The sequence below is a fragment of the Mytilus trossulus genome, chromosome 2 (assembly GCF_036588685.1).
Source record: "Mytilus trossulus isolate FHL-02 chromosome 2, PNRI_Mtr1.1.1.hap1, whole genome shotgun sequence".
NCBI lineage: Eukaryota > Metazoa > Mollusca > Bivalvia > Mytilida > Mytilidae > Mytilus > Mytilus trossulus.
The window spans coordinates 97,244,741-97,272,026 of record NC_086374.1 but is presented as its reverse complement, the minus strand read 5'-3'; the positions used below and the strand labels follow the sequence as shown (position 1 = coordinate 97,272,026).

Genomic DNA, 27,286 nt, shown 5'->3' with positions numbered 1-27,286 from the left:
AGTGTTAACCACATGATACAGTTAACAATGGGTAAGTGTTAACCACATGAAACAGTTTACAATGGGTAAGTGTTCACCACATGACACAGTTTACAATGGGTAAGAAGTTTTCACCACATGATACAGTTTACAATGGGTACGTGTTCACCACATGACACAGTTTACAATGGGTAAGTGTTAACCACATGATACAGTTTACAATGGGTAAGTGTTAACCACATGATACAGTTTACAATGGGTAAGTGTTAACCACGTGATACAGTTTACAATGGGTAAGTGTTAACCACATGATACAGTTTACACATGATGCAGTTTACAATGGGTAAGTGTTCACCACATGATACAGTTTACAATGGGTAAGTGTTCACCACATGACACAGTTTACAATGGGTAAGTGTTAACCATATGATACAGTTTACAATGGGTAAGTGTTCACCACATGATACAGTTTACAATGTGTAAGTGTTCACCACATGACACAGTTTACAATGGGTAAGTGTTCACCACATGACACAGTTTACAATGGGTAAGTGTTCACCACATGACACAGTTTACAATGAGCATGTGTTCACCACATGACACAGTTTATAATGGGTAAGTGTTCACCACATGATACAGTTTACAATGGGTAAGTGATAACCACATGATCATAAACACTCATCATAAAAAACAAAATGATGACACAATCATCAAATTCTTTTGAAGTAGGAAATTCTGTTGTAGGTTTTACATTAATTTTTAGCTGAATTTGTAGTGAATGGCAGTCAAACGTAATCTGAATTATTTTGAATATTGATTTTGCAAAAATGATACATGATATTATTTACATGCTCTTATTTTTATTTTTTAGATGCACAAAGTCATATGACATTTTCAAACTGCCACCTGTCAGCGTTATAATACCGTTTCGAGATGAAAGTTGGAGCGTTCTTCTAAGAACTGTACATAGTATACTAGATAGAACACCATCATACCTACTGAGAGAAATCATTCTGGTAGACGATGGTTCAAAAAAGGGTGTGTCTTATTTTCATCTATATCTTTATCTTTAACAAGAAATACAATTTAAGAACTTATAAACAGTCGAACACGAGTTATCAGAAAGTCATATGAGGTGTCCTGTTAAATTTGACATTTTTCATTTGATAAAAAAACATTGAGTTGTTATAGAAAGTAAATCACACAAATACTGAACTCCAAGGAAAGTTCTAAACGGAAAATTTCTAAGCAAATGGTAAAATTAAACGCTCAAACATATCAAACGAACGGATAACAACTGATATATTCCCGACTTGGTACAGACATTTGCTATGTAGAAAATGGTGGATTGAACCTGGTTTTATTGTTAGCTAAACCTCTCATTCATATTTATAACAGTCGCATAAAAATCCAATGTATTGACAACGATGCGTAAACACAAACTGTATAGTTAACAATAGGACGACTTACAACACTTCGTTATTTGTATTGCGTTTCTAGCATGTAATGCGTATGTTTTGAACGTGCATCTGAATCAGTAGATACAGGGATAAATATTTGGTGTATGTAAAAATAGTCAAATTATAAATTTTCTGTAAACAAAAATTTTTGAAATAAAAGTTATTTTCTATTTCATGAATTAGATTACTTCAGCTGTATATGGCTAGGAATATTTGGTCATCAAAGCTCTTCAACTTCGTTTATTATTTGGCCTTTTGAAGAAAACAAATTCGAGCGTCACTGATGAGTCTTCTGTAAATGAAACGCGCGTCTGGCGCAAACACAAAGTTTTAATCCTGGTATCTATAATAAGTTTATTTACATCATGCTTCAAAAATAGATATCAAAATTGTTTAGTTTTTTCATTTGATTTAGGGGAATTGAAAACCAAACTTGATTTTTACTTATCTCATCTTTACAATGTACGTGTTATCAGAAACGAAGAACCAAAAGGCCTTATGGTTGCCAGGCAACGGGGAATTGATCAAACAATTGCAGATGTTATCGTTGTCATGGATTCACACCAGGAGGTAGCAGAGGGTATTTACATTTCTGTTCATTTCTGTTCACCTCGGTTCACTGCTGTTCATATCAAGACGTCATGTGTACACTGCGATATGATCAGATTTTTTACTAAGTAATTTTCAAATATGTATACGACAGATGTATTTTTATTACGTTTCAGTTTAGCATACTTTTATTTAAGAATTGAATACTTCTTTTTGTAAATTTATTGGGGTGTAAAAGCGTTGACCGAAGTACATTTTGTATGATGCGCGGAAGCTAAAAATGTGCGCACGGTCAACGCTTTTACAACCCTATTAAGTTACAAAAAGAAGCAATCAACACTTATAATTACATTTTTTTAGCTATGATCATGAAAACACGAATTTTATCAATTTTGTATTTTATTCACCTGTGCACTTTTTTGTGGGACCCCGTGCTATCATGAATGAAAAGTGATATTGAGTGATGCAATTGCCTACGGAATGACACGTGATGTGCAGTAAGCCAATCAAAATAAAGTATTATAATGAAACATACATCTAATGTAATTATTTGTGTTTAAAAAAAACTTAATCTGTGTATCTGGCAATAGAAATACTTCTGTCTGATAATGTTGATAATTTAAAAATAAAGCCTTGAATAAGAGGTCCAATATTTTAAATTCATGTATATATTTCTTGCTTTCAACTTTGCTTGCTTTTTGCTGACAAAATAATAAGGCACACTTTGTTACAGAAAAGGCATACACCAGTATTAGGGTGTTTTTTTTTATGAAATTAAATGAATTTTATGAAAAGACAGCAAATCACTTTTAAAGATATCAAATGAAAGCTGTTTTGTCTATAATTTTAATTTTGTTTGATTCCATTCATGATGAAGGGTTTTAAATTGTATTGGATGCTAGGTGATAACGTTTGATAGCTAATCTGTTAAAACTATTTATGACTTAGATATACACTTGCATGTTCTTTACTGGAGTATGGAACACACATAATAAGCCAGATTATGGATGCCATATTCTAGACGATCAAACCACAGCATCAGAAATGTCAGAATTTTACGACTTTATATTTATAAATAACTTACATTATCAATTTATGATATCGTAAAGATGTTACCCGTTTGCGACCTACATGCTGAAAAAAGTAATATCAATGGACGATATGGTAAATATTAGTAAAATGATTTCCACAATTAGTTTTGTGAATATTTGTAGTTTGGCTAGAACCATTGTTGCAACAGCTAAAGGAAAAACCACGTGCTCTTGTGGTGCCAGTAGTAGATGGGATTGATAAGGACACTTTCCAGTATAAGAAGACTGATCTAGATCTAAAGAAAAAGCCTTTCGCATTTTCATTTGATTGGCGTTTAATGCAAACGATTATGCCATTTAAAAGTGAATACCTCTTAAGTAGAGAACATTTTGAAGCTTCTCCTATCAGGTATTGCTATAGTTACTTTGAAAAATTTAACGTGATGATGATGTGAAATTTTATGAAAAGAATTGTCTAAATATGCAAATATTTCAATTAAAACACATATATTCACAAATTGCGTAATTACTGGTGTATTTGAACGGAATACACGCTAGTGAATTTGTTCCCGCCTAATTTTTGCACCATTTTCTGAGAAATTAGAAGAGGCACCACCTCAAAACAACAATTATTTTCATTTTGAATGTTATATATTATTATCTTTTCAAACTAAATTACAGTGGGCGAGGGATGTTGCCACATGTAAAGTTATGAAATAAGGTAGAAAAATATTAAAAATTATAGAAAAACTGACTAAAATGAAATCTATTTCTATTTCAAACAATTTTTATATTTATTATATTTAAAGAAGAAGTATTATTGTTCTCATTATACTTTTATGATAATTTATTTCGCAATGCAAACACAGTCGATTAACTCAAACAATGAAAATTTTAAAATATTATACGTTTACAGGGTCGTTTATTGAGAATACTGGGTCAACTCACTTCGTATGACTTTTAACATACGGAAGTTTTAGGCAAACGATTGTTAATTATTCAAGAAGCTTAAGGTTCTGTTATTGTATCAAGTTACAAATTCAAAACAAAATTTTGATTTTCATGCTAACCGCAAACATGTTTCTTACTGATAATACATTTATCGAATATACATTAGATCATTTGCCTTCTTCGTGTATTATTTTGTTTATGATTTTATTTTTATTTCGATCATGCATTTAATATTTTGAAAAGATCAAAAGCTAGATCCCCAAGAGATATTATGCCATTAGATGCCAATTACAAACATCATGTTTAGGTACGGTTGTTGCTTATATTAAGGGGGTAGACTTTGGTTTGAAGAGACTACTCTTTAAATCAGTTATGCGTTTGTAAAAATCAAGTTTCATCAATGTATTTCGAGTATTTACTTGAAGCAGATTAGAAATAATCTATGTAATCTAGTAGCTTAGAAGCTTACATTATATCTGTAGAAATGATTGAAACAAACGTACTGACGAGTTAATTCCCTTAACCGATGTCTACCTCCTTAAACGAAAAGTGTCCTTTATTCGAAATGGTAGTTTTTGGTCAAAATTCGCGCATTTTATGATAAAAGAGGGACTAAAGATACCAGAGGGACAGTCAAACTCATAAATCGAAAGTAAAGTTCGTCAGTTTTTCATTTGTGAAAATATACAGTTTGCAATTGGATGGTTACAAATAATCATTACAACGTATCAGTAGATTAAGTACAAATATATGAGAAAAAGTATTAAAACATATACCGATACAACATCTACTGAAATTATAAGACTTTATCTTTGTATTCACTACCTCGTAGTTATCTACTAACCAGTGATTACGTCAATGGATATTATTTTTTAGACTTCCCAGTATACAGGGTAACATAATTGTTGCAAACAAGACAATTTTTCAAGAACTTGGTGGTATGGATACAGGAATGCATGTGTGGGGTGGAGAACAAATAGAGCTTGCTATTAAGGTAATTTTCAATATAATTCTCAATATTCGATGTCAAAACTTTTGTAATTAGATATAATATTACACATTTCAAAAACGGAAAAGAATATCATAAAGAGTTCAATAAAACAGAAATGTATCACTGTATGTACTGTTTATTAATTGTATCACAAATTGAAATTACTAAGAAAATTTAGAAAAAATATATTTCTATAATTTACTTACAAGAATGAATAATGAAAAGGTAGATGGGCAAACTCAACATATTCATTTGGAATCAAGTCTGCTCAATTTATATACTCGTATATTAAAAGAGTGGTATTCTTTATACGAAAAAACGGAATCCAAACGATTCATCAAAATTTAATTCCGCGTCGGTATAAATAAACTATGTAGTGGATATCACAAACGTGTTAACTTCGTTGTTTAAAGAAAACATTTAGATAAAAAGACAGAAAGTCATTTGTTTCTGCTTTGTTTGTTGTTAGTATTTCTTGAAAATAATCACCCATAATGCAATTGCAGATACATGTATAACATTTATTGTAGTATATAACATGTGGAGATGGAATATATATGATTCCCTGTTCGCACGTTGCTCATCTTTATCGACCTGTTCCTTGGCATGCAGGGGATACAATGATATCAAATGAATACAGAGTTGCCGAAGTATGGCTCGACGATTATAAACAATTTGTATTCGAACAGTATGGTAATTACTCGGTGAGTTGAAGTTCATACATATTTAAAAAAGTAAAATAACAAAAATACTGAACTCCGAGGAAAATACAAATCAAAAAGTTCCTAATCAAATAGCAAATCATAAGCTCAAACACATCACACAATAGGTTAACAACAGTCATATTCCGGGCTTGATACATAGTCATTATCTAAATTAAAAAATGCTGGATTAAACATGGTTGTATAGCTGGCTGAACCCCTGAATTGTAAAATAGTCGCATAAAATTCCATTATATTAACAAAGATGTGTGAACAAAAGAAACAGACATAACAGATAAAAATGTCAGAGGTACACCAGACAACATTATGATACTTTCTTGATCACTATGAAAACAAACAAATATGACAGTGGAATAGACACTAGTTGTTAATAACCAAAATTAGCTTATTTTAAATTTTACGCAAATGTAAATAAATAAGTATCGATTGCAATGGAACTAGGTTACTTCTGAACCAGTTTTTGTATACAGCAATTTATATGATATTGTAAATAAATAAAACACTTTTGTATATTGATCAGCATGCCGTTTGTTACATTAAACTGTTCGATTCAAAAGCGTCACAAACACAAATCGACTTTTATTTTTCGTAGAAATGTATAACAAAAAAACGTCCGAGATAATTTCAAAAAGTGGAGGTCTATAACACAATATTGACTGCTGTACCCCTTTTTTTTGGACATTTTTACTCCTTGAGTATGTTTGTTTTGTTCATGTATCGTTGACAATGTAATGGAATTTAATGCGACTGCCATACAAGTGAGAGGTTTATCTAACTATAAAACCAGGTTCAATCCACCATTTTCTACATTGGAAAATGCCTGTACCAAGTCAGGAATATGAAAGTTGTTATCCATTCGTTTGATGTGTTTGTACTTTTGATTACGCTTTTTGATTTTGGACTTTCCTTTTTGAATTTTCCTCGGAGTTCAGTATTTTTGTGTTTTTACTATAACATACTTTATATAATAGAATGTGGTGTAAAAAACTGATCATTTCCCCAATGAATGTTCTTCTCGTCACTTGAAATGCTATCATGAGTACCCTCAATAATTGCAAGCAATACATGCTCCGTGTTGAAGGCCGTACATTGGTCTATAATGGTTAACTTTTTTAAAATTGTTATTCGGATGGACTGTTGTCTCATAAGCACCCACACCACATCTTCCAATATCTATATGTTTCATTTATCTAAATTTCATTCGTATTCTTTCATCTTTCTTCACATATCATCATATAAGACTTTCCATTTAATACTTTTAAATATGTGAGACCAGCACCACGGATTCCTTTGGATGAAGGGGTTAATTACGAGTTCAAGTTCTTCAGTTTGAAAACTTATGGAATAAAATGTAAATCTCATTTACTAATTCTATAAATTCCTAGTTTAGTTTTCAATATTGTGTTTTATTAACTGTCATATCTCTATTTTTGCCGTGGTGTTGTTTTTGACAGTCATCAGCACATTCATTTCTTTGAAATATGTATGAACATTCATTACAGTACACAACAGGTGATGTTGCTGAAAGAAAAATGATCAGAAAAAGGAACAAATGTAAACCTTTTACGCATTATCTAGAGGTCGTGAAGGAGCTGATACATTTTTATGTTCCCGACAACTTACAAGCTAGTGGAACGGTAGTATAATATAATTGCCTAAGTTTGAATGAAAGAGGGACGAAAGATACCAGAGGGACAGTCAAATTCATAGATCAAAAATAAAATGACAACGTCATGGCTCAAAAAGAAAAAAGACAGACAGACAAACAGTCAAATAATAGAACACAAGACACAACATAGAAAACTAAAGACTCAGCATCACGAACCCCACAAAAATTTGGGTGGATCTCATGTGCTCCGGAAAGATAAGCATATCCTGCTCAACATGCGATACCCGTCGTGTTGTTCATGTTATTACGAACCCGGTTAATAGTCTAATTTATGAGTCTCTTGGCTTCAATAGATATAGGAAGATGTGGTGTGAGTGCCAATGAGACAACTCTCCATCCAAATAACAATTTAAAAATTAAACCGTTATAGGTTAAAGTACGGCCTTCAACACGGAGCCTTGGCTCACACCGAACAACAAGCTATAAAGGGCCCCAAAATTACTAGTGTTAAACCATTCAAACGGGAAAACCAACGGTCTAATCTATATAAACAAAACGAGAAACGAGAAACACGTATATATTACATAAACAAACGACAACTACTGTACATCAGATTCCTGACTTAGGACAGGTGCAAACATTTGCAGCGGGATTAAACGTTTTAATGGGCCCAAACCTTCTCCCTTTTTCTGAAACAATAGCATAACATCACAACATATAAAAACATACGATAAAATATCAATTAGCAGACTTAACTCAATAAAAAAACGTATGATTACACAAAGAACTGTATATTTTGTTGATGACAAACTATGTTTAAAATTCTTTATAAATGACATTAATATAGATGTCTGTTACGGTCACAACTACAAAAACACGACAAATAACGTAAGATTGATGTATTGAATGGTCGTGTGATTAATCCAGCTACAGATAGCTTTAGAACAAACGTTCTTTTCGTATAACTTTGAATTGATTCACAAAAGTTTACCGGAGCTCTTGTGACCATCAAAATAGATTTGAAATCATTATGTAAATTTTGGTTAACAGATGTATTATTTCACGTGTTACAATGTATTCCATAATGCATGTAGTAAGTATTTGGATTATATAACTTTTAAAATAAATATATAATTCGGTTTTAATTGTAATACATCGAATAACCATGTTAAAGAAAACTGTTCTAGTTTAACATTTTGACAATATGTATAATGAAGTAAAATGAATACTGTGGATTCATTTATTTTCGTGGGTATCAATTTTCGTGGATTGCTGAAAACTTGCATATTCTTGGATATTGGATTTCGTGGTTTTGTCAATCTCTGTATACAACGCCTATTGAAAAGATTATATTCGTTGGACATTTGATTTCGTGGTTCCACTGTACCCACGAAATCCACGAAAATTGGTATCCAACGAATCATAATGAATCCACAGTACTAGTAAACCTTTACACAATAATCAAAGCATGGAATATAGCACACAAATAATCAAAGCATAAACTATAGCTCCCCAATAGTCAAAGCATAAAATATAGCACACAAATATTCAAAGCATAGCATAAAGCACACAACTGTTTGTAGGATCTGTAATCATGAGTTTCCTTGTTTTGTAGATCAAACCTGCTTCACAGAACACATCCTCCTTCTGTTTGGATGCTTCCAGCTTATCTTCAGTAACTTTACTTGCATGTCACTACCAAAGTGGGAATCAGGTAATTGATACAGGCTTCCCTATAACTTAACATTACATTTTTTTAGGGGCCAGTCTCCGGTTTCTAGAGTTTATCGCTGTGTTGATGATTTATTGGTTTTCATGTGCTGATTTCTTCTCTTTGGTCAGTTTTTTGTCTCCCTTTGTCGTTTTCTCTATTTCCATCCCCAGTTTTACTAGTATTTTTGGGGTGTTAACTTTTGGTTTAAAGATTAACGATAACAGAAATTATTAAAAGGCAGCAACGATGTATCAATGTTGAATACTTTAAAATTATTTTGAAATAAAAACTAGAGGAGAAAAGGCGAACATCCGGTTTGAGCATTCCTGCTTATGGTAAATTCAGAAGGGGCATAGGTTGGATAACATTTATTAATGGTAAATTCAGAAGGAGCGTAGGTTGGATAACATTTATTAAGTGCTTATTTTATTATTTTAAAACTGTTTTGGGCTCAACGATATAAATATGATTAACTTTTGTCTACATACGTATTCCTGTCAACATTGCATTTTCTTGAATATTGAAATTCTGATTTTCATATTAGACCTGTTGACTTATATTTGAAATCAAATAACAATCATCAGCGTATCCGAGTGTAAAAGTTATTCTGAACTAAAACCCCTTTCTTTTTTATATTATTTTTCCTATATGAGGCTTTTTTTTTAAATATAAAACTTTTCATGGCTTATTGTTTGGTGTCAGCTAATGCTCCGTCGTACTTTGACCTGTGCTGGTTTACTTTTACATTTTGTGACTTTGATGGAGAGATGTCTGATTGACACTCATACTATTGTGCTCCTATTATGGAGTTCTTCAAATATTTTGTATATGTGACTTTTGTCATTTCAAGACTCACATAACCAGAGTAAAACTTTAAACTTTGTGATACAAATGTAAACAACAAAATAGTCTTTATTATATGAATATAATGCTAGATGTTATGCAATATAGACGAACGAAGGGATATAGCAGAAACAGTTAAAACTACCTCATACCTTATCTAACATTCAAATATTGACAATAAGTCTCTTCTGATAACCGAGCTAAACGACAAAACAGATGATTTCAATAGGGAAATTTCCATTTGTATGTAGCAACATTTAAGAAACGCCTCCATATGGAGGATATATCTCCCATGTGATACCATATTTAAGATCATGCATTTCCTATCATGCTTTATTTTTTTTAGGTTTACTTTTAAACATAGTTCCAAGTCGTAAAGTTTAAATTATCCCTTCAAAATGTTTATGGGCGCCATCAAGAGATTGTTGACCTTTCTGTACTATCTGTTTCACAGATGACGACGGATATCTTCAAATTGTCGTCACCATAATCCCGTTCACTCCCCCCCCTCACCCTACCAGGATTACATATCAGATTATTTGCCTAGTTTGAACCCACATAAGCTAAACTATGTGTACCTTATGTGGAGCAGGATTTTTCTACTTATTCGGAAACCTGAAATTGTCCTCCCCTAGTTTGTAATGGTGAATTTCTTATATTAACCACATAATACATATTTTTTATACTGGTATACAGTCAATAACAAAAGTCAGATATTCAAATTATCATAATCCGGTCCACGTATTATAAGTAAAAATAGGTAAGACATATGTAGGTATGTCCAGCTTGTATTAGTGGTCACCTTATTTTGATTTTTTCTCAATTACACTAAGAAATGCTCAATACGATTTTTTTTCAGTATTGGGAATGGTCTGCTGATTTTGAAATCCGTCACGCCGTTTTCTGTCTTGCTACTGACAGTGCAAATCATTTATTAATAAACGAATGTGACTTTGAAAAACACAGCAAATGGGATTACATATCGGTACGTATAAGATATTGCTTGTCAATCAAGCATCTTTTACATATTGCAAAACTATAATGCAAATGTTTAACCATAGTATAAATAATTCTTAATACATATTTGTCTTTTTTCAACTGTTTCATATTCAAACCCCGGTTGTTTCTACCACTGCATCGAGGGTGGTACGTTTTCAACCACTTGAGACAGTTAAATGTATATATATTAAACGGGAGCTTGAAAGTAAATTTCACTGTCAACAGTGGATTATACCGAATTGCACGATATTTGCTGGGGAATTGGTTTCTCTAATGATTTTTAAAAGATATGCAGACAGACTTTTTAACCGATTTCGATTGATCTGCAAAAATATTTGTATTTGTAAAACTATTAGGCACTTTTTTCATTAAGTCAAAATAGGAATTTCAGAGGAAGGCATGGAAATTTAATGTCATTATCGAGTTTTGACCAATGGGAACAGAAAAGAACCACACGTTGATAAAATAAAAATAATTATTAGGTCAGGAATCGACTAAAAATACTAGAAAACAGTTATTGGCACATGTCTGAAAGTAACTTAAAGAGTTGAACATGAGTTCAATCAAGACTTAGTCAGAAACCAAGCAAATTCTTCAACAGTCTCTTCGAAATATTTGATGCAAGTTAAAAACTCAATTCCCAATCCTGGCAATCCCTTGTATGTCGAAATCATGCTTTTTCTTGCATTCTTTATTAAAATGTGTGCAAAAAACAAATGTATCATATCGTTTTTTTCAAATTTAGAGCGCACTGTTTCCCTGAAGTAAAAAACAGTATCTTCTGATTTGAGAAAAAGGGAAATGCCCTTCTTTTTAAGTTTTTAAAATTGTCTTTTATAAGGTCAACCAACATAAAAAGAGGGTTCAAAACGTTAGAAGGCAGAAAGATCTGACTAACCACTTGGAAAATGAAAAATGCCCTTCCTTTTAAGTCATATAATTGTCTATTGTCTTCAAAGGTAAAAGGACATTAAAAGAGAATTCAAAACGCTATGAAGCAGATAAATCTGACTTTGCAATTGGAAAATGGAGAAAGCCTCTTTTTTTAAGTTATATAGTTGTCTTTTATTTTTGTAAGGTGAAAATCATTAAAAGAAGGTTCAAAACGTTTTGAAGCAGAAGGAACTGAAACTTTTTTGTTATTGTAACCATATTTTTCGTTAACAGTAAACTTTTTTAATGGAACGAAAACTTTTCAAAAACATTACGATTCAATTTTTAATAAGATACCGAAAGAATTCAATATATATGTTAGTAACAAGCATTTAAGAAATAATGTCAAACCCCGTTTTCTTATTTTTCAGGATAATACAATTCGACACCGGATCAGTAAGCTTTGTTTAACTATAGTAAATGAAACAAAAGTCAACTTACGGCAGTGTATAGGATCTGTAAATCAGCAATGGATATGGAAAAGATTAAAATAATATATTATAAATTTAGTGAGGATCTGTAAATCAGCAATGGATATGGAAAAGATTTAAATAATATATTATAAATTTAGTGTTTCTGTAAATCAGCAATGGATATGAAAAAGATTAAAATAATATATTATAAATTTAGTGTTTCTGTAAATCAGGAATGGATATGGAAAAGATTAAAATAATATATTATAAATTTGGTGTTTCTGTAAATCAGGAATGGATATGGAAAAGATTAAAATAATATATTATAAATTGAGTGTTTCAAAGAGAGTGGACATGTGTTTATTTCACGCCAAATTATTAGTTTCATTCAACTCTCAACTCTTACAATTGTGTTAACCAACCTGTTTGAACAAAAATTTGACGAGCCAAGGTGATGTCAAAGACGTCCTGTTACTTAAGGTGGTACCTAACACTTTCCTTAAAATTAATTTGGCTCGTTTAATTTTCATAAAATTTTGACAAAGTATTTATTTTGACCCTTTTACAAAAAATATAAAAAATTCAAAAAATTTTAACCAAGCGTTTTATCAGAAAAATTACACTGGTTATATAGCAGTTTTACAAACCCCAATTTTGATCATTGAGAAGCTTTACATTGCCTTCACAATGCAACGTAATTAAAACGTTTAGCTGATATTACAGAGTTATCTCCCTGTAGTGTTAGGTACCACCTTAAAAAATTCTCTGAAAGATGCAATGACTGTATTAATTCCGTTTCAACTTCACAAATAATGCAAAATGCTCTTGAAGTATTTTAGGTACTTACGTTGTTCATTATCATAATTACCTGTAATAGTCTATTTTTGTACTTGTTTAATTTTTACATTTACTGATCGGTATTATAACCTTCCGCCCTCGTGGTCAGTTTTGAGTTCTAATCTTTCATTTTTGCTTTTATGTACTTTGTCTTTAAGGGGGCTCCTGGGTATAAATGATTTTTTTTTTCTAATATAGGATTTCGCTATATTTTTTCATAAATGAACTTAATCATATACTTAAAAGAAATATGAAATAAAAAAATAGGGTCACCGTTCATTCAAGCTAAAATCTGCCTCTGAAAGAAGCATACATTTTTGTTAATGTCCTTTTTTTCTGTTGAACTAAAAGGAGAAAAAGAGGAAATATCGAAATAAAAAAATAACCTAATATAAGAAATTGCTTAAATTTTACAATTATTTAGTTTATGTACAGCTTATTTGAAAACAATAATAAAAAATATAGGACACCGATGAGTTAAGAAAGATATTTCAAATTTCAGGCAAAAACATGGCATTTTTGCACCAAAGGGAGATAATTTTGAGCTTTTTCAATTTTTAAAGTCATCTGGGGCCAAACCAAATCATTTTTTTGGTTTGTTTTTTGTACCATATCATAAAGTAACAACTAAAAGTGTAATAAATAAAATTTTTAATGAAAAAATAAAGGTTTAATTTTTTTGCTAAAATTTGTGTACCCACGAGCCACCTTAAGCAGCAACCATTTGATTTTCTTTTGGGCTATGGATTTGTTTGGGAAAAAAGTTTGTTTCCAGTTTTTGGAGAGACAAAAATATTTGTTTTTGTCCTTCAGAAAAAAATTGTTTGTTTCACCCTTAGGATGCCACTTTATGTTATGCTGAAATTGAAAGAAAAAATATAGTTAATCTCGACTTTTCGACGAAAGGCGGAAAGAAAAGTTTGTTCGGGAAAAAACCCTTCCAAGAAAATCAAATGATTGCGGCCTTATGCCATTTTGTGACTCTTTGTTGAAATAGTTATGCATGTTATAGTTACACTATAATGTTGACTGTTGTACACTTATCTCTGACATGTTTACTTATTATGTCTGTTGCACTTGTTTTTTGCTGGCATACTGTTGTCAATATAATGGAATTGTATCCGACTGACAAACAAGAAAGAGGTTTCGATAGCTATAAAACCAGGTTTCATTCCCAATTTCCTACATAAACAAATGCCTGTACCAAGTCAAAATATGGTAGTTGTTTTCCATTCGTTAAATAATTTTGAGCTTATGATTGTGCCATTTTTATAAAAAAAAAAAAATATCCGTTTTGAAATTTCTTTGGAGTTTGTTAATTATTATAACACTATCTTGACGACTGTCCCCATATTTTTGACATTTTTACTTATTATGTCTGTTTGTTTTATTCGCACATCGTTGTTAATATAATTGAGAAACTAAAGATTAAACGTTGTGGTAAATACAGTTTTGTGATTACGTGGGGAAAGGTACATCAAGGTTTTTTATGTTATTATGCAGTCATTATTTTCCACACACCTTACCCGCTCCTGTATTCTTTACAGGTCTACAATCTTAGCCTTTGTTGGCCAGACACTTTTAATATACAATTCAATTAATATAGTAAAAGGTTTTATACGATCCCTTTGAAATAATCAAACAGCTAGATTGAGTTCACCGTAAGCTGAACAGATCTTTAATTTAATTACTGCAAGCATATTTACTGAACAGTACTAAATATATCGGAAACGGATAATTCTGAAACATTTACAGATAGATTGGACATGTTGAAGTAAAACATTTGTTTTCAAATCAAAATGAACATTTCAGATCAAATTCAAATTGTGTTTACTAGTCAAGTGTGGATGTGATCGACAAAGACAAACTTATGTTTCGATCGATACTTCATGCTTGCATGGGTTTCGACATGTTTAGCTGATCACATATGTATTTACCGTTGTGTAATGCGTACAGTGAACTTGATTAATATACTGTAAACCAATTTATTTCGCGGATACTTTATTTCGCGTTTTACCCTTTCTTGACCACTTCGCGGCTATTTAATTTCGCGATTTTCTTATTTACTAGATGAATTTTAATAAGGAAAGTGCAAGATTTACATATTCGCGGCGATTTATATTCGCGTTATTTTTCTACTCGCGAAAGTCGCGAACATAAATTGGTTTACAGTATACAGTCTAGGTGCAGAAATCTTTTCACACATGGATATCTGTGCTTCCAATTTATTAGATGTTACATATAACAATATGTATACAACTGAAAATTCTCAAAACTAAAAATACGTTTGTTTTATAACTTGAACAGGACCAGTATTGTTACTTGACACAGTAAAACTGGCTTAAGGTCACGAATTTGACAAATTTTGACCTTGTTAAATCACTTCACAGTGACCGTTTGTTTCTGAATTATCACGTTTATCGCTGGAATAACACATATGGTCAGTAATGGACTAAGGTATAAATGGAAAATGAACTGAGGCTCAACTAGTAGCAGACGACTTCGGATACCGTTGTGTTACCGTCTAAAAAACGCCAGTTATGAAGACTTTTGTTCTTTTTGTGACATTTGGCTTTGCAGGTTAGTATAAACATTACTACATTTGAGAATGAAAGAACACAAAAGGAATTTGGAAATTACTGTGATTTAATATTGTCTCTCTTTTAATGGAATATCTAGTAATACAGTCGTAAATTTATAAGACGCCTATTGTTTGCATAACGTATATATACATAATTATGTACGTTAGCTTCAATTTTTTGGGTGAAAATTTAGTATTACATATATCGTAAACTTCAGAGTACTTTTTTTTTGTCAAACGTGAAAAGGTTTGTTTCTACAAGTGGGCTTTTTTTGAAAATGTCCAAACATTTAGTTCAAGTTGTCCAATTTACAATATTTTTATCAAAGGTGACACATAGGAATAGACTAATTTACAATTTTTAATGTAAAAAAAAGAGGGGTAGGGGAGGAAAACGTCGATGAAAAAAGTCGTCTACCGGGTTTGGAAAAATTATTTTTCTTTACAGCGATTGTCATTCAATAACGATTTTTGTTATGCAAAAAATGTTAATTTGTATGAAATGTCTGATTTACAATAGTTAACACGAAATAATTATATAAGATGTATTTTACATTATAATACGTTATTTTGATTTTTTAACTGCACATCTCGCGTATATTTATAAAATATGGCAGGAATAGGCGGACTCGGACTTTTACCTAATACTTGCATTGATATTATTTGGGTCTCAAATCAAATGAAAGAAAATCAAGAATCTGCTTAAAATGAGCTCTTAAGTCTTATGTTAAAATATAAATAGCTGTTTTGGGGCAAAATTGTTTACCTCAGTGTATCGTATGGAAACCCAACAAGGAGTTCGAAAATTTGACTCTTATTCCAAAACCTCACCTAAGTACATCCTTAATGCATGTTTTAAAATAAATTGATTTATTTCCAGTGTGTACACAGAAAATAGTACAGCCAGGACGAGAATTGATTAATGAAATATTTTCGGTAAGCTGAAATGTAATTCCAATGACTGAAGAATTGTAAAAATATTAATCTTGATTTAGAGGCTAGCGTTACCTTTAAAGATCGGGTCTTCGTTCTACAACAACACGGTTATAAGGTCAGTCTGGCGAAAGAGGTCAAATTTCAGTCGGGTTTTTTTCTTCACAGAACTACATGAGACACAGATCAATCTTCTAAGTTCTCTGGCGAAACGAGTCAAATTTCAGTCTTCGTTCTCCGCCGTACTACAAGGGACAACGATTTCTCTTCGTTCTCTGACAACAGGGGTCAACATCAGTCTAATTTCCTGACGACGTGGAATAAAACAAAATGACTACATGTAGTCAAAAGGCAACCAATTTAAAAACCTTGTTTACATTGTTTCGAATAGAGTAGCATTGTATTTATCAACCTGCATACAAAATATTACTGCACGTTAAGCAAATAACGAGCAGCCCATCAGCTGCATATTGAAAAAGATATTATCTAGCCTATTTCGTCTTTGAAGCTGTCATAACATCGTCATAACTCCTCAGTATAACTCGCAAGTACAAATGTCCTGATGTCGTCAAAATGATAATTAAATACTTTCAAAAATAAACAATATAAAAAAAATGACATTTTATCAGTTTCATCATACAAAATCATAAGTGTTTTGCTGCAAGAAATGACACCTGCAATACTGAAATGTCCAGCTAAGTAAAAATCAACTAACTGATTTGGCTGAAGTTGAAAAATGAGGTAGTAAAATAAAGTGATATATATGGAGTGTTAACAATGAATATCTTTTCAATTTTGGTTCAATCTTTCATTTTTAGAATGGACTTGCAGATGTTGATGGGTTAAGTAGTAAAATCGTTGGAGGAAGTAACGCAGAAATCGAAACTTACCCCTGGCAAGTATCACTGCAGATGAGATATGGCGGAGGTTGGTCTCATATCTGTGGCGGGTCTATCATAGACAACCGATGGATTGTAACAGCTGCTCATTGTGTTGATGGAAGTTCGTAAGTCATCTTTTTTTATAATTTAATTGATCTTTTAGACATCAACAATGAACACATCTTCAACATCAACTTCAGTGCACTCCAACATCAAGTTCTGGCCCTTAAAATGATGTTTTTTCTTCATTAATGTGTGTTGAGACAGGCAATAGAAGATAAACAGAAACTGTTAACAGCAAAAATGATCTCAAAAAACGGACAACAAATACGAAATTGAAAGTTAGCTTCTTATAAAAGATATTGCCCTTGAATAATTTTTTAACCCATATTTTTGGAAATTCAGGCAACACTTATAGTAGATAGAGATATACTGACTACGGGGCGCTGAATGGGACTCTTGTGGTTTTGTACTCAAAATTCAATTTTGTACGGACAAAAGTGACTTTTGTTCAACAAAAATGAGTTCAGTTTAACAAAATTTGTATCATACTACTAATTTAAAATTTTGTCATACAAAATTATCTATCAGCGGACAAAAGTCACTTTTGTCATGACAAAATTCATTTTTGTTACACAGAATTGAATTTTGTTACCTAATTTGAAAATTGGGCGACAAAAGTGAATTTTGTATTCAAATTAGTTAAGTTTGGTTTCTGTGAACTAATTTGCATACAAAATCGACTTTTGTTACACAAAATTGACTTTTGTTACACAAAATTGACTTTTGTTACACAAAATTGACTTTTGTTACACAAAATTGACTTTTGTTACACAAAATTGACTTTTGTTACACAAAATTGACTTTTGTTACACAAAATTGACTTTTGTCTCAACAAAATTGACAAAATTGACTTTTGTCTCAACAAAATTGACAAAATTGACTTTTTCTCAACAAAATTGACAAAATTGACTTTTGTCTCAACAAAATTGACAAAATTGACCAATGTGAGACAAAATTGACTTTTGTCTCAACAAAATTGACAAAATTGAATTTTGTCTCAACAAAATTGACAAAATTGAATTTTGTCTCAACAAAATTGACAAAATTGAATTTTGTCTCAACAAAATTGATTTTTGTCTCACGAAAGTCAATTTTGTCTCACGAAACTCAATTTTGTCTCATAAAAGTCAATTTTGTTGTTACAAAATTGAATTTTGTCGTCACAAAAATGAATTTTGTCGTCACAAAAATGAATTTTGTCGTCACAAAATTGACTTTTGTCTCGACAAAATTGACAAAATTGACTTTTGTCTCAACAAAATTAACAAAATTGACTTTTGTCTCAACAAAATTGACAAAATTGATTTTTGTCTCAACAAAATTGACAAAATTGACTTTTGTCTCAACAAAATTAACAAAATTGACTTTTGTCTCAACAAAATTGACAAAATTGATTTTTGTCTCAACAAAATTGACAAAATTGACTTTTGTCTCAACAAAATTAACAAAATTGACTTTTGTCTCAACAAAATTGACAAAATTGATTTTTGTCTCAACAAAATTGACAAAATTCACTTTTGTCTCATCAAAATTAACAAAATTCACTTTTGTCTCAACAAAATTGACAAAATTGAATTTTGTCTCACAAAAGTTAATTTTGTCTAACAAAATTGAATCTTACCTTACACAATTGACTTTTGTGATTTAATTTCCATATCAGGTAACAAAAGTCAATTTTGTATGCAAATATGTTTATATTTGCATACCTTTTAGACAAAATTGACTTTTGTCATGACAAATATGAATTTTGTCTACAAAAATGAATTTTGTAATGACAAAAATGAATTTTGTCTACACAAATGAATTTTGTCATCACAAAATTGAAGTTCTCACAAAACAAGTCTGTAGCACATAGTTTTGTAAGACAAAAATGATTTTGTTATGACAAAATTTAATTTTGTACAAAACCATAAGAGTCCCATTCGGCGCCCCGTACTGACAACAGAAAGTATTATCAGCAGTACAAATTAAACAGAGAGTTATTTTCCAGTCTTTAATGTCATAATAGATTCATAACTAATTAGTTAGACAAGATCAACAAAAAGTCATTGCGGGAACACCTATTTTTCCATTGTCAATGTGTGTTACCATTTATTGTGTTGATTAAAAACAAGTCCACGGTTAGTATTTGCACATCTTACATTTTGTTTGCAGGACCAACAGTCTACGGATAGCAGCTGGAATGACAAAGTTATCAGATACTTCTAGAACAGTTCGATCGCTGGCCAGAATAATCATGGTAACTTGTTTCTTTTTAAATCTTATATTACACATGACACATAACCTTTAACTTAATCGTGATAGTGTTGGGGTCGAAGTTAAGTTCTTATATTTCTAAAAGGCGAAGTGGTGTTTGTTTGTCAAGAGACTTTAAAATTCTTTCAAGTTTAGAATCAATTTTCCAATAGAATACAATACCAAATCAACTTCAGAATATAATTTCCGAATTCGAAAACACGATTTCAACGCAGAAAATTCATTTTTTTGTTTTGTTTACGCGAAATATTAATTTGACTTCAATTATGAAGATATTGGTATTTATTAGTTCTCTATTTGTTGCAGCACCCAAGTTATAGTTCAAGTAGTGGTGGATACCCCAACGACATTGCTTTATTAGAATTGTCACAGTCACTGACATATGGTGTAAAAATAAATAAGATCGCTGTCCCAACAACGCAGGATTTTACTGGATCAATCTGCAGTCTTTCCGGATGGGGAAGACTATCTGGAAGTAAGTTACATGTTCTCATCAGAGGTAGATTTAGGATGCAAAAGCCCCGGTACCCCTTCGTTGCAAAAATATAGTTGATAAAACCATACCCCCCTTTTTTAAGTTAAATAGTTACTTCTTAATCTTAAATATAATAAAATTTAAAAAAAACAAAATTGTTATGTAAACAGTGTGAATGTCTGGGATTTTATTCGAGTAATTGCATGTCCGTTGCAAATGAATCTGCATGCAAAAAATCAGAGATCACAGACCGCAACCCCAACAGAATAAATCTTAGCGCAAACAGCTTGAAAGGGATATTTATAATTTTCATCCAATGTTTTGTCATTATACTGAAAAGAAGTTGATTGATATAACTGATATCATCATTTAGTCCTGCAGCTTACTTTTTCATTTATTAAGATTCATAGTTGTATTTGGCAAAACTTTTAGGATTTTTTGGTCCTTAATGCTCTTCAAAATTTCAATGCTGGTATCTATGACAGCGGAGTTTATTTGCACTGAGCACCACAATTGCATACATATAGTATCATGACTTTCTGTTCTCCCTGTATATATGATTATATTTTTTTAATATTACATAATTTTTGCATTGTATAAATAAGTGTTCACTTCCTAAATAAATAACGACGAAATAATAAACCTTTCATTCGTATTTAGGTGGGAGCAGTCCTGACATTTTACAAGATGTCCAGATGACGATCATCCGCAATTCCGAGTGTTCTACAAGATGGGCATCTGTCAGTGGTGCTAATATTAACGACGGACACATTTGTATATTAGAATCTGGTAAATCAGCCTGTAGTGTGAGTATTTCAAATGTATTATTTAATAAGAAAATTGATCACAAATCTATAATTAACTTTTGAAAATAGCCCTAGAGAGACAAAAAAAAATCATAAATGAGATTTGGGTATATTTTAATAAGATAGCAACCGAACAAATCAGAGGCGGATTTAGAGGGGGCCAGGGGGACCGCCCCCCCTTTTCTAGGAAAAATTTGGTTGATTATATGCCAGGCAGTCAGTGGGCCCCCACACCTGTGTCTATAAACATTGTCTGTTCTAAATCGTCCACAAGTTTACTCATGGAATCCGTAATCTTTATTCATATAATAACGTCACTGAACCAAAATATGTACAATTAATAAACTCATCATAGAACCAGAACTAACTTTTATATAACTGCTCTTTGCGGTCTCATAAACTATCTACAATTATTCTACTTCAAATATATACAACTGGTACAAATGTATACTTGGGTCAGGAACAAACTTGTTCTTCTGGTACAATAATGTACCCCACAAGTTTACACACTTGTCTTTGATCCGTTGCTACAATTATGTACCTTACAAGGTGGTCACACAGACTCACACTTGTCTGATACGGTACAATACGGTTCAGCTTGTAAACTTTCAAGTCCATATTTCTAACAGGCACCAACTAACATGTTCTTTATTACACTTCGTAATATTATCTAATATATATACGAGCCAGCGATCTCGAATATCTACGTACCGTACTTCAGGTCTTTGTCTTCAAAAGTATGACAATCAACCCTGAGCTAAGAGTCTCTCCTACTTTTATACCCCAATGGTAGCCGTACCATTCTGAAGGAGGGGTGTTCTTCCAAAGTGATTCATTACTCGTATTGAAAGTTTCCATTGGAACACCCTTTCATAATTGACCTGAATTCAAGTTTAACCGCGAAACATCTAATTCTTATTTAAAGTGTATTCAAGTATCATATACATATATAAAATAAGGCTTCTGCCGAACTGTCACCAATGTAAACAATTTAACCTTAGATACAAAATCATCACATAACCCAAGCCTCAAAAACATATGCGTCCCGCATGTCTAAAATTAAGTTTTAAACGGATAAAACATAGAAATACAATGTACACATTTTTATTCAGTAAAATATATACCAAACCTAGTCAACAATATAATCTGTCATCCATGCTGGTTTTCGCCTTGTACGGCGCATTTCATGATTACTGGCTTGCGTATCTTCCTCAGGAAACGTTGACTCATTAACAGCAATGTCTTGCACATATGGAAACTCTATCATGTCAATAGGGCCATCTTCAACCCTATTGTTTCAGTGTCCAAGGAGCTAAAAGTGCTATTATCCGATTATGTCTTAAATGTTTGTTTGTTCTTTTTCCTAAGTATGTCGATATGTATGACTTGTGGTTTCCCTCTGTATCCACAGTCAACTTTATATGTAAGGTCACCATATTTGTAGAGAAATTTGAAAGGCTCTATCCAGAAACTAGTCAATTTTGAAGATATCCCAGGTTTCTTTACTGTGAAATAAACATAAACTTCGTCATCTTTTCGGAAATTTTGAAATGACATTTTGATGTCGTGACAGTGTTTCTGTCTACGCATTTGCCCTTTTATTTTACCTCTGACAAAACTGTGGGAGTTTTCTAACTTTTCCTCAAGCTCCCTAGCCCATTTATGTGCAGGGATATCTTTAACCGATGGTTTCATTTCATACATGATATCTTAAGGAGTTGATAATTCTCTACCTAACATGATACTATTTGGCGTTTGTCCAGTTGTCTCGTGTTCTGATGCCCTATATGCCATCATGACAAAAGGAATGTATGCATCCTAGTCTCTCTGGTTCTGTTCCACAAATGAACTTAACATTGCTGCAAGAGTCTCATTAAACCTTTCCTCCATACCATCAGATTTTGGATGATATGGAGTGGTACTTTTTTCTTAATGTTTAGAATACAACTCATCTCTTGAAACCACAAGCTTTCAAATTGCCTGCCTTGATCTGAGTGTATCCAATGAGGAACACCAAATCTCACGATGACTTTTTCAACTATAATCGTAGTTTTAGCTTCCATATTTGGCATGGCAAAATATTCCGTTCACTTTGTGTAGTAGTCAGAAATTACCATGATATATTTGTTATCACTCTCTGTTTTTGGCAACTCACGAAGGATATCTGTATCTTTCCTTTCCATTGGCCCATTAGCTTCAATTAAAGCCATTGAAGCTGTTTAGGACTTTTGTGGATTTTTTCGCTTTGCACATTTGTCACATCCGTTGATGAAAGTCCTGACGTCGTTTTGTAACCCAGGCCAATAATAAGATTGTCTAAATTTTGCCAAAGTTTTATGGATACCCAAATGAGTAGAACATTCATTACCATGGGAAAATTGTAAAACCTTTTTGCGTTCTGATCATGAAATGATAGCTTGATTTTTACAATTTTGGTTGCAGGGTCTTCAAATCGTCTGTAAATAAGTCTGTCTCTTACCTCTAAGTTGTTCAATTGATTCCAAAGTGATCTCAAGAAAAATCCCTTATCAGAAATATCTTTATAATCAGGACATCTGTTTCTACCCATTTTGTCACTATTTTCAGGTCATAATCATTTTTCTGAATTTTTATTTAAGACAAATCATGATGTCCACTGTTATCACTTTTGTTATTACTACCATCAAAACGGGTGATAGCATTAACAGTGTCATATTGGTCTTCAGTCTCAGTCGAAACAGTCTATTTTTTCTAAACCGAAATGATAACCGCAATGTTTGCAGGGAATGCGACTAAGTGCGTCTGCATTCCTATGTTGAACTCCTGGTCGATGTTGAATTTGCATCTGAAATGAACCAAGTGTCTCTATCCATCTAGCTATCTGTCATTCTTGAATATACAAGTTAAGTTACCACTTTAATCATCCGTGATCAGTTCTAACTGTGAATTTTCTACCGTAAAGGTATGGTTTGAAATGTTTTACAAAACAAACCACAGCAATTAAGTCCTTGCGTGTCACACAGTACTTTCGTTCTGATTTTTGAAAGTGTACGAATGGCATATGCCACAACATGTTCAAGCCCTTCATCAGATTTTTGAGTCAAGACAGCTCCGACTGCCAAACTGCTTGCATCAGTATCCAAAATGAATTATTTGTTAAAATGGATATGTAAGAACTGGTGCGTTTATTAATTTACCTTTTAATTGATCAAAAGCCTCTTGACAATCTGTGGTCCAGACAAACTTAGTTTCTTTCTCTGTTATTTTGTGTCATGGTTTAGCAATGTGGGTAAAGATTTTAATAAATTTCCTATAGTACCCACAAAGACCTAAAAAGGAACGATCTTCAGTTATATGTGTAGGGGTGTGCCACTCTTTAACAGCTTTAATCTTATCGGAGTCAGTGGAAATTCCTTCCTCAGAGACAATATGACCTACGAAACAAACCTTGGTGGTACACAAGGTGCACTTCTTTGCTTTCAACTTTAAACCAGCCGATTTAAGCCTAGCAAAAACGTCCAGCATACCATCTAGGGTTTTTTTTCCAAAAACGATTATATCGTCAATGTAAACCAGACATGTCTCCCACTGTAAACCAGCAAGTATGGTTTCCATCAATCGCTCGAATGTATGTACAACACAAACGGCATGACCCGAAATTGAAATAAACCCCTCCTCGTTGCAAAAGCTGTTTTGGGTTTGTCATTTTCGGCCAGCCTGCCAATATCATGAACAACAGTCCAGAGTACTATACCATTTATTTCCTGCTAAATGATCAAACAAATCGTCAATCCTCGGTAAAGGATACGCGTCTTTATTAATGGTCACACTGTTTAAGCGTCTATAATCGACGCAAAAGCGATAACTGTCGTCCTTTTTCTTCACTAATACTAACTTGCCGCCCAAGGACTGTGTGAGGGTTCAATAATCCCTTTTTGTAACATTTTGTCAAGGTTGTCATTTACTACCTTGTTCAAATGATAAGGTGTACGACGAGGCGGTGATTTAAATGGCCTTGCGTTTCCCGTATTGATTTCATGTTTACAAGATTGGTCCTTCCCAAGTCAACATCAGATGAAGCAAACAAGTTCTGATTTTTTATCAACAAAGATTTAACTTTTTGTCTTTCGAAGTCAATTCATCTCATTTCCTGTCTAACAGATCTTGTAAATCTGGTCCAAGTCTGACATGTTTCTGTTCATTTGAACTAATATTACCATCTAGCACTTGGTCAACACCAGACATTTGGGCTATAGTTGTACCAGGATAGATTGTCTTAGGATCTAGTTCGGTGTTCATTTTTCGCCTGACCTTACAAACGTTCTAGCAGTCAAAATGTAGTACTTTCCTGCATGACCATTTGCTTCTAACAAAGCATTGTCCTCGGGTAATTGTTGACCTTCTGCTAAGCAACCGTCCCATTAATGAAAATTTCTTACCTTGGCAGTATGACAACCGCTTCTGAAGCAACCACTCGGTAACAGCCTATTGATCCCTGAAAACACAAATCTACCTTAAATACAAAAGAGACCATTGTTAGCATCAATTAAACAATTATGTCGGTTCATGAAGTCCAAACCAAGTAAAACATCAACTTGCAGATCAGTCAAAACAGCTTCAGATTGCAACATATTTGGACCGATATGCAGATTGAACCTGCCTTTTCCACGAAGCTCTAGCTTATTGCCACACACTGACCTAATAGTTGTCTTAACTTCGCTTAAATATGATTTCGCTAATTGCGTCAACATATCGTATAACTTAGAAGATACCAATGTCAAAGTTACTCCTGTTTAAACTACAAACTTAGCTTCAATGTCTCCTACATTTAGTTTGACATACATACCAGCATCTTCCAATGTTGTTGTGACCGCACATTCATTTGTCTTACGGATATTTTGTTTCCTAGTTTTCATTAATTTTTAGATAGACCCATCCCCCTTATTTCCATTATAATTGTTTTGATTTCTACAGGGTAGGCGACAGTCAACATATCGTGATATAATATTATACGGTTTTACATAATATTATACGGTTCATCTTGTAAACGTACAAGTCCGTATTTCTAACAGGCACCGACCTGTTCTTTATTACACTTAGTAATATTATCTTATTATACGAGCCAGCAATCTCGAATATCTACGTACCGTACTTCAGGTCTTCGTCTTAAAACGTATGACAATCGACCCTGAGCTAGGAATCTCTCCTGCTTTTTTCGCGAGAGATTTAATTTCGCGACTTTCGCGAGGAGAAAAATAACGCGAATTTAAATAGTCGCGAATATGTATAACTTGGATCTTTTCTTATCTAACTACATCTTCTAACGCAAATTAGATAATCGCGAAATTAAATCGCCGCGAAGTAGATTAGAAAGGACTAAACGCGAAATAAAGTATCCGCGAAAATAAGTTGGTTTACAGTATATAAAATAAGGCTTCTGACGAACTGTAACCAATGTAAACAATTTAACCTTAGATCACCTTAAAATCATCACAATAATATACAGGTTTTTGACGTTATAACTGATTACAACTACAATAATTACATATTTAGGTGCTATTTTATTTCGAGAATATGTTTTTGTTTCTATTTTAGGGTGACAGTGGTGGACCGATGACATGCTACTCAGGGAATACCCCTTACCTCGCTGGGGCTACGTCTTGGGGTATAAGCACGTGCACCGGGGATTTCCCAAGTGTTTATGCCAGACTGACGTCATTCAGATCATGGATCAGTAGTTATGTTAGCATTTGATAACTTTTATGTACATATTTCACTTAGTTTTTAGTTGGAATAAAATAATCAAATATTGATAACGGACTTCTATCCGAACGAACCACTTTATTTTAGCTCACCTGCTACGATGGGCCAAGTGAGCTGTTCTTATCAATTGGCGTTCGTTGTCGTCGTCGTTCACCAACTTTTACAAAAATCTTCTCCTTTGAACTTCTAGTCTAAAATTAATCAAACTTGACCATTATCATCATTGGGGTATTTAAATGTGTCAAGTGACCCTGTCTGCCAATTAAGATAGCTGAAATGGCATAGCAATAGAGCGTGTGTGAAATGTAAGTCATGTCTAATATTTTGATTACAATTATAAATAGAGAAAATCTTATTGAGAATATTTTTTTTTGAATGATCAACCCTACCACTGAGTTATCTGTATACTACAAAACTGTCAGACGACTTTGATAAGGACTTGTTGCACCTAAATGGCAATTTTTGTTTTCATTTGTTTCCGCTTACTGACTGTTATCATGGAAACAATAATATAGAGA

General features: G+C 32.6%; 2 protein-coding genes and 1 long non-coding RNA gene across 3 annotated transcripts; 2 read left to right on the top strand and 1 right to left on the bottom strand.

Annotated features, from left to right (window-relative positions):
- The first annotated feature begins 318 nt into the window (after positions 1 to 318).
- Positions 319 to 12,275, top strand: LOC134706137 (polypeptide N-acetylgalactosaminyltransferase 13-like). The gene is made up of 8 exons (XM_063564845.1): positions 319 to 356; positions 851 to 1,017; positions 3,203 to 3,428; positions 4,847 to 4,964; positions 5,492 to 5,665; positions 7,186 to 7,320; positions 8,908 to 9,006; positions 12,153 to 12,275. The coding sequence occupies exons 1-8, from the start codon at positions 319 to 321 to the stop codon at positions 12,273 to 12,275; spliced, it is 1,080 nt and encodes a 359-aa protein (XP_063420915.1).
- Positions 12,276 to 15,417: 3,142 nt separating this feature from the next.
- LOC134705566 (fibrinolytic enzyme, isozyme C-like) lies at positions 15,418 to 26,798 on the top strand. The gene is made up of 7 exons (XM_063564283.1): positions 15,418 to 15,611; positions 16,493 to 16,548; positions 17,364 to 17,551; positions 19,644 to 19,728; positions 20,052 to 20,220; positions 20,881 to 21,026; positions 26,601 to 26,798. The coding sequence occupies exons 1-7, from the start codon at positions 15,572 to 15,574 to the stop codon at positions 26,757 to 26,759; spliced, it is 843 nt and encodes a 280-aa protein (XP_063420353.1). The 5' UTR covers positions 15,418 to 15,571; the 3' UTR covers positions 26,760 to 26,798.
- Positions 17,535 to 26,964, bottom strand: LOC134705567 (uncharacterized). Its single transcript, XR_010105594.1, has 3 exons — positions 26,861 to 26,964; positions 25,445 to 25,500; positions 17,535 to 17,651 (listed from the first exon to the last, which is right to left on the bottom strand). It is a non-coding gene; the product is annotated as an uncharacterized LOC134705567 (long non-coding RNA).
- Between the last annotated feature and the right edge of the window lie 322 nt (positions 26,965 to 27,286).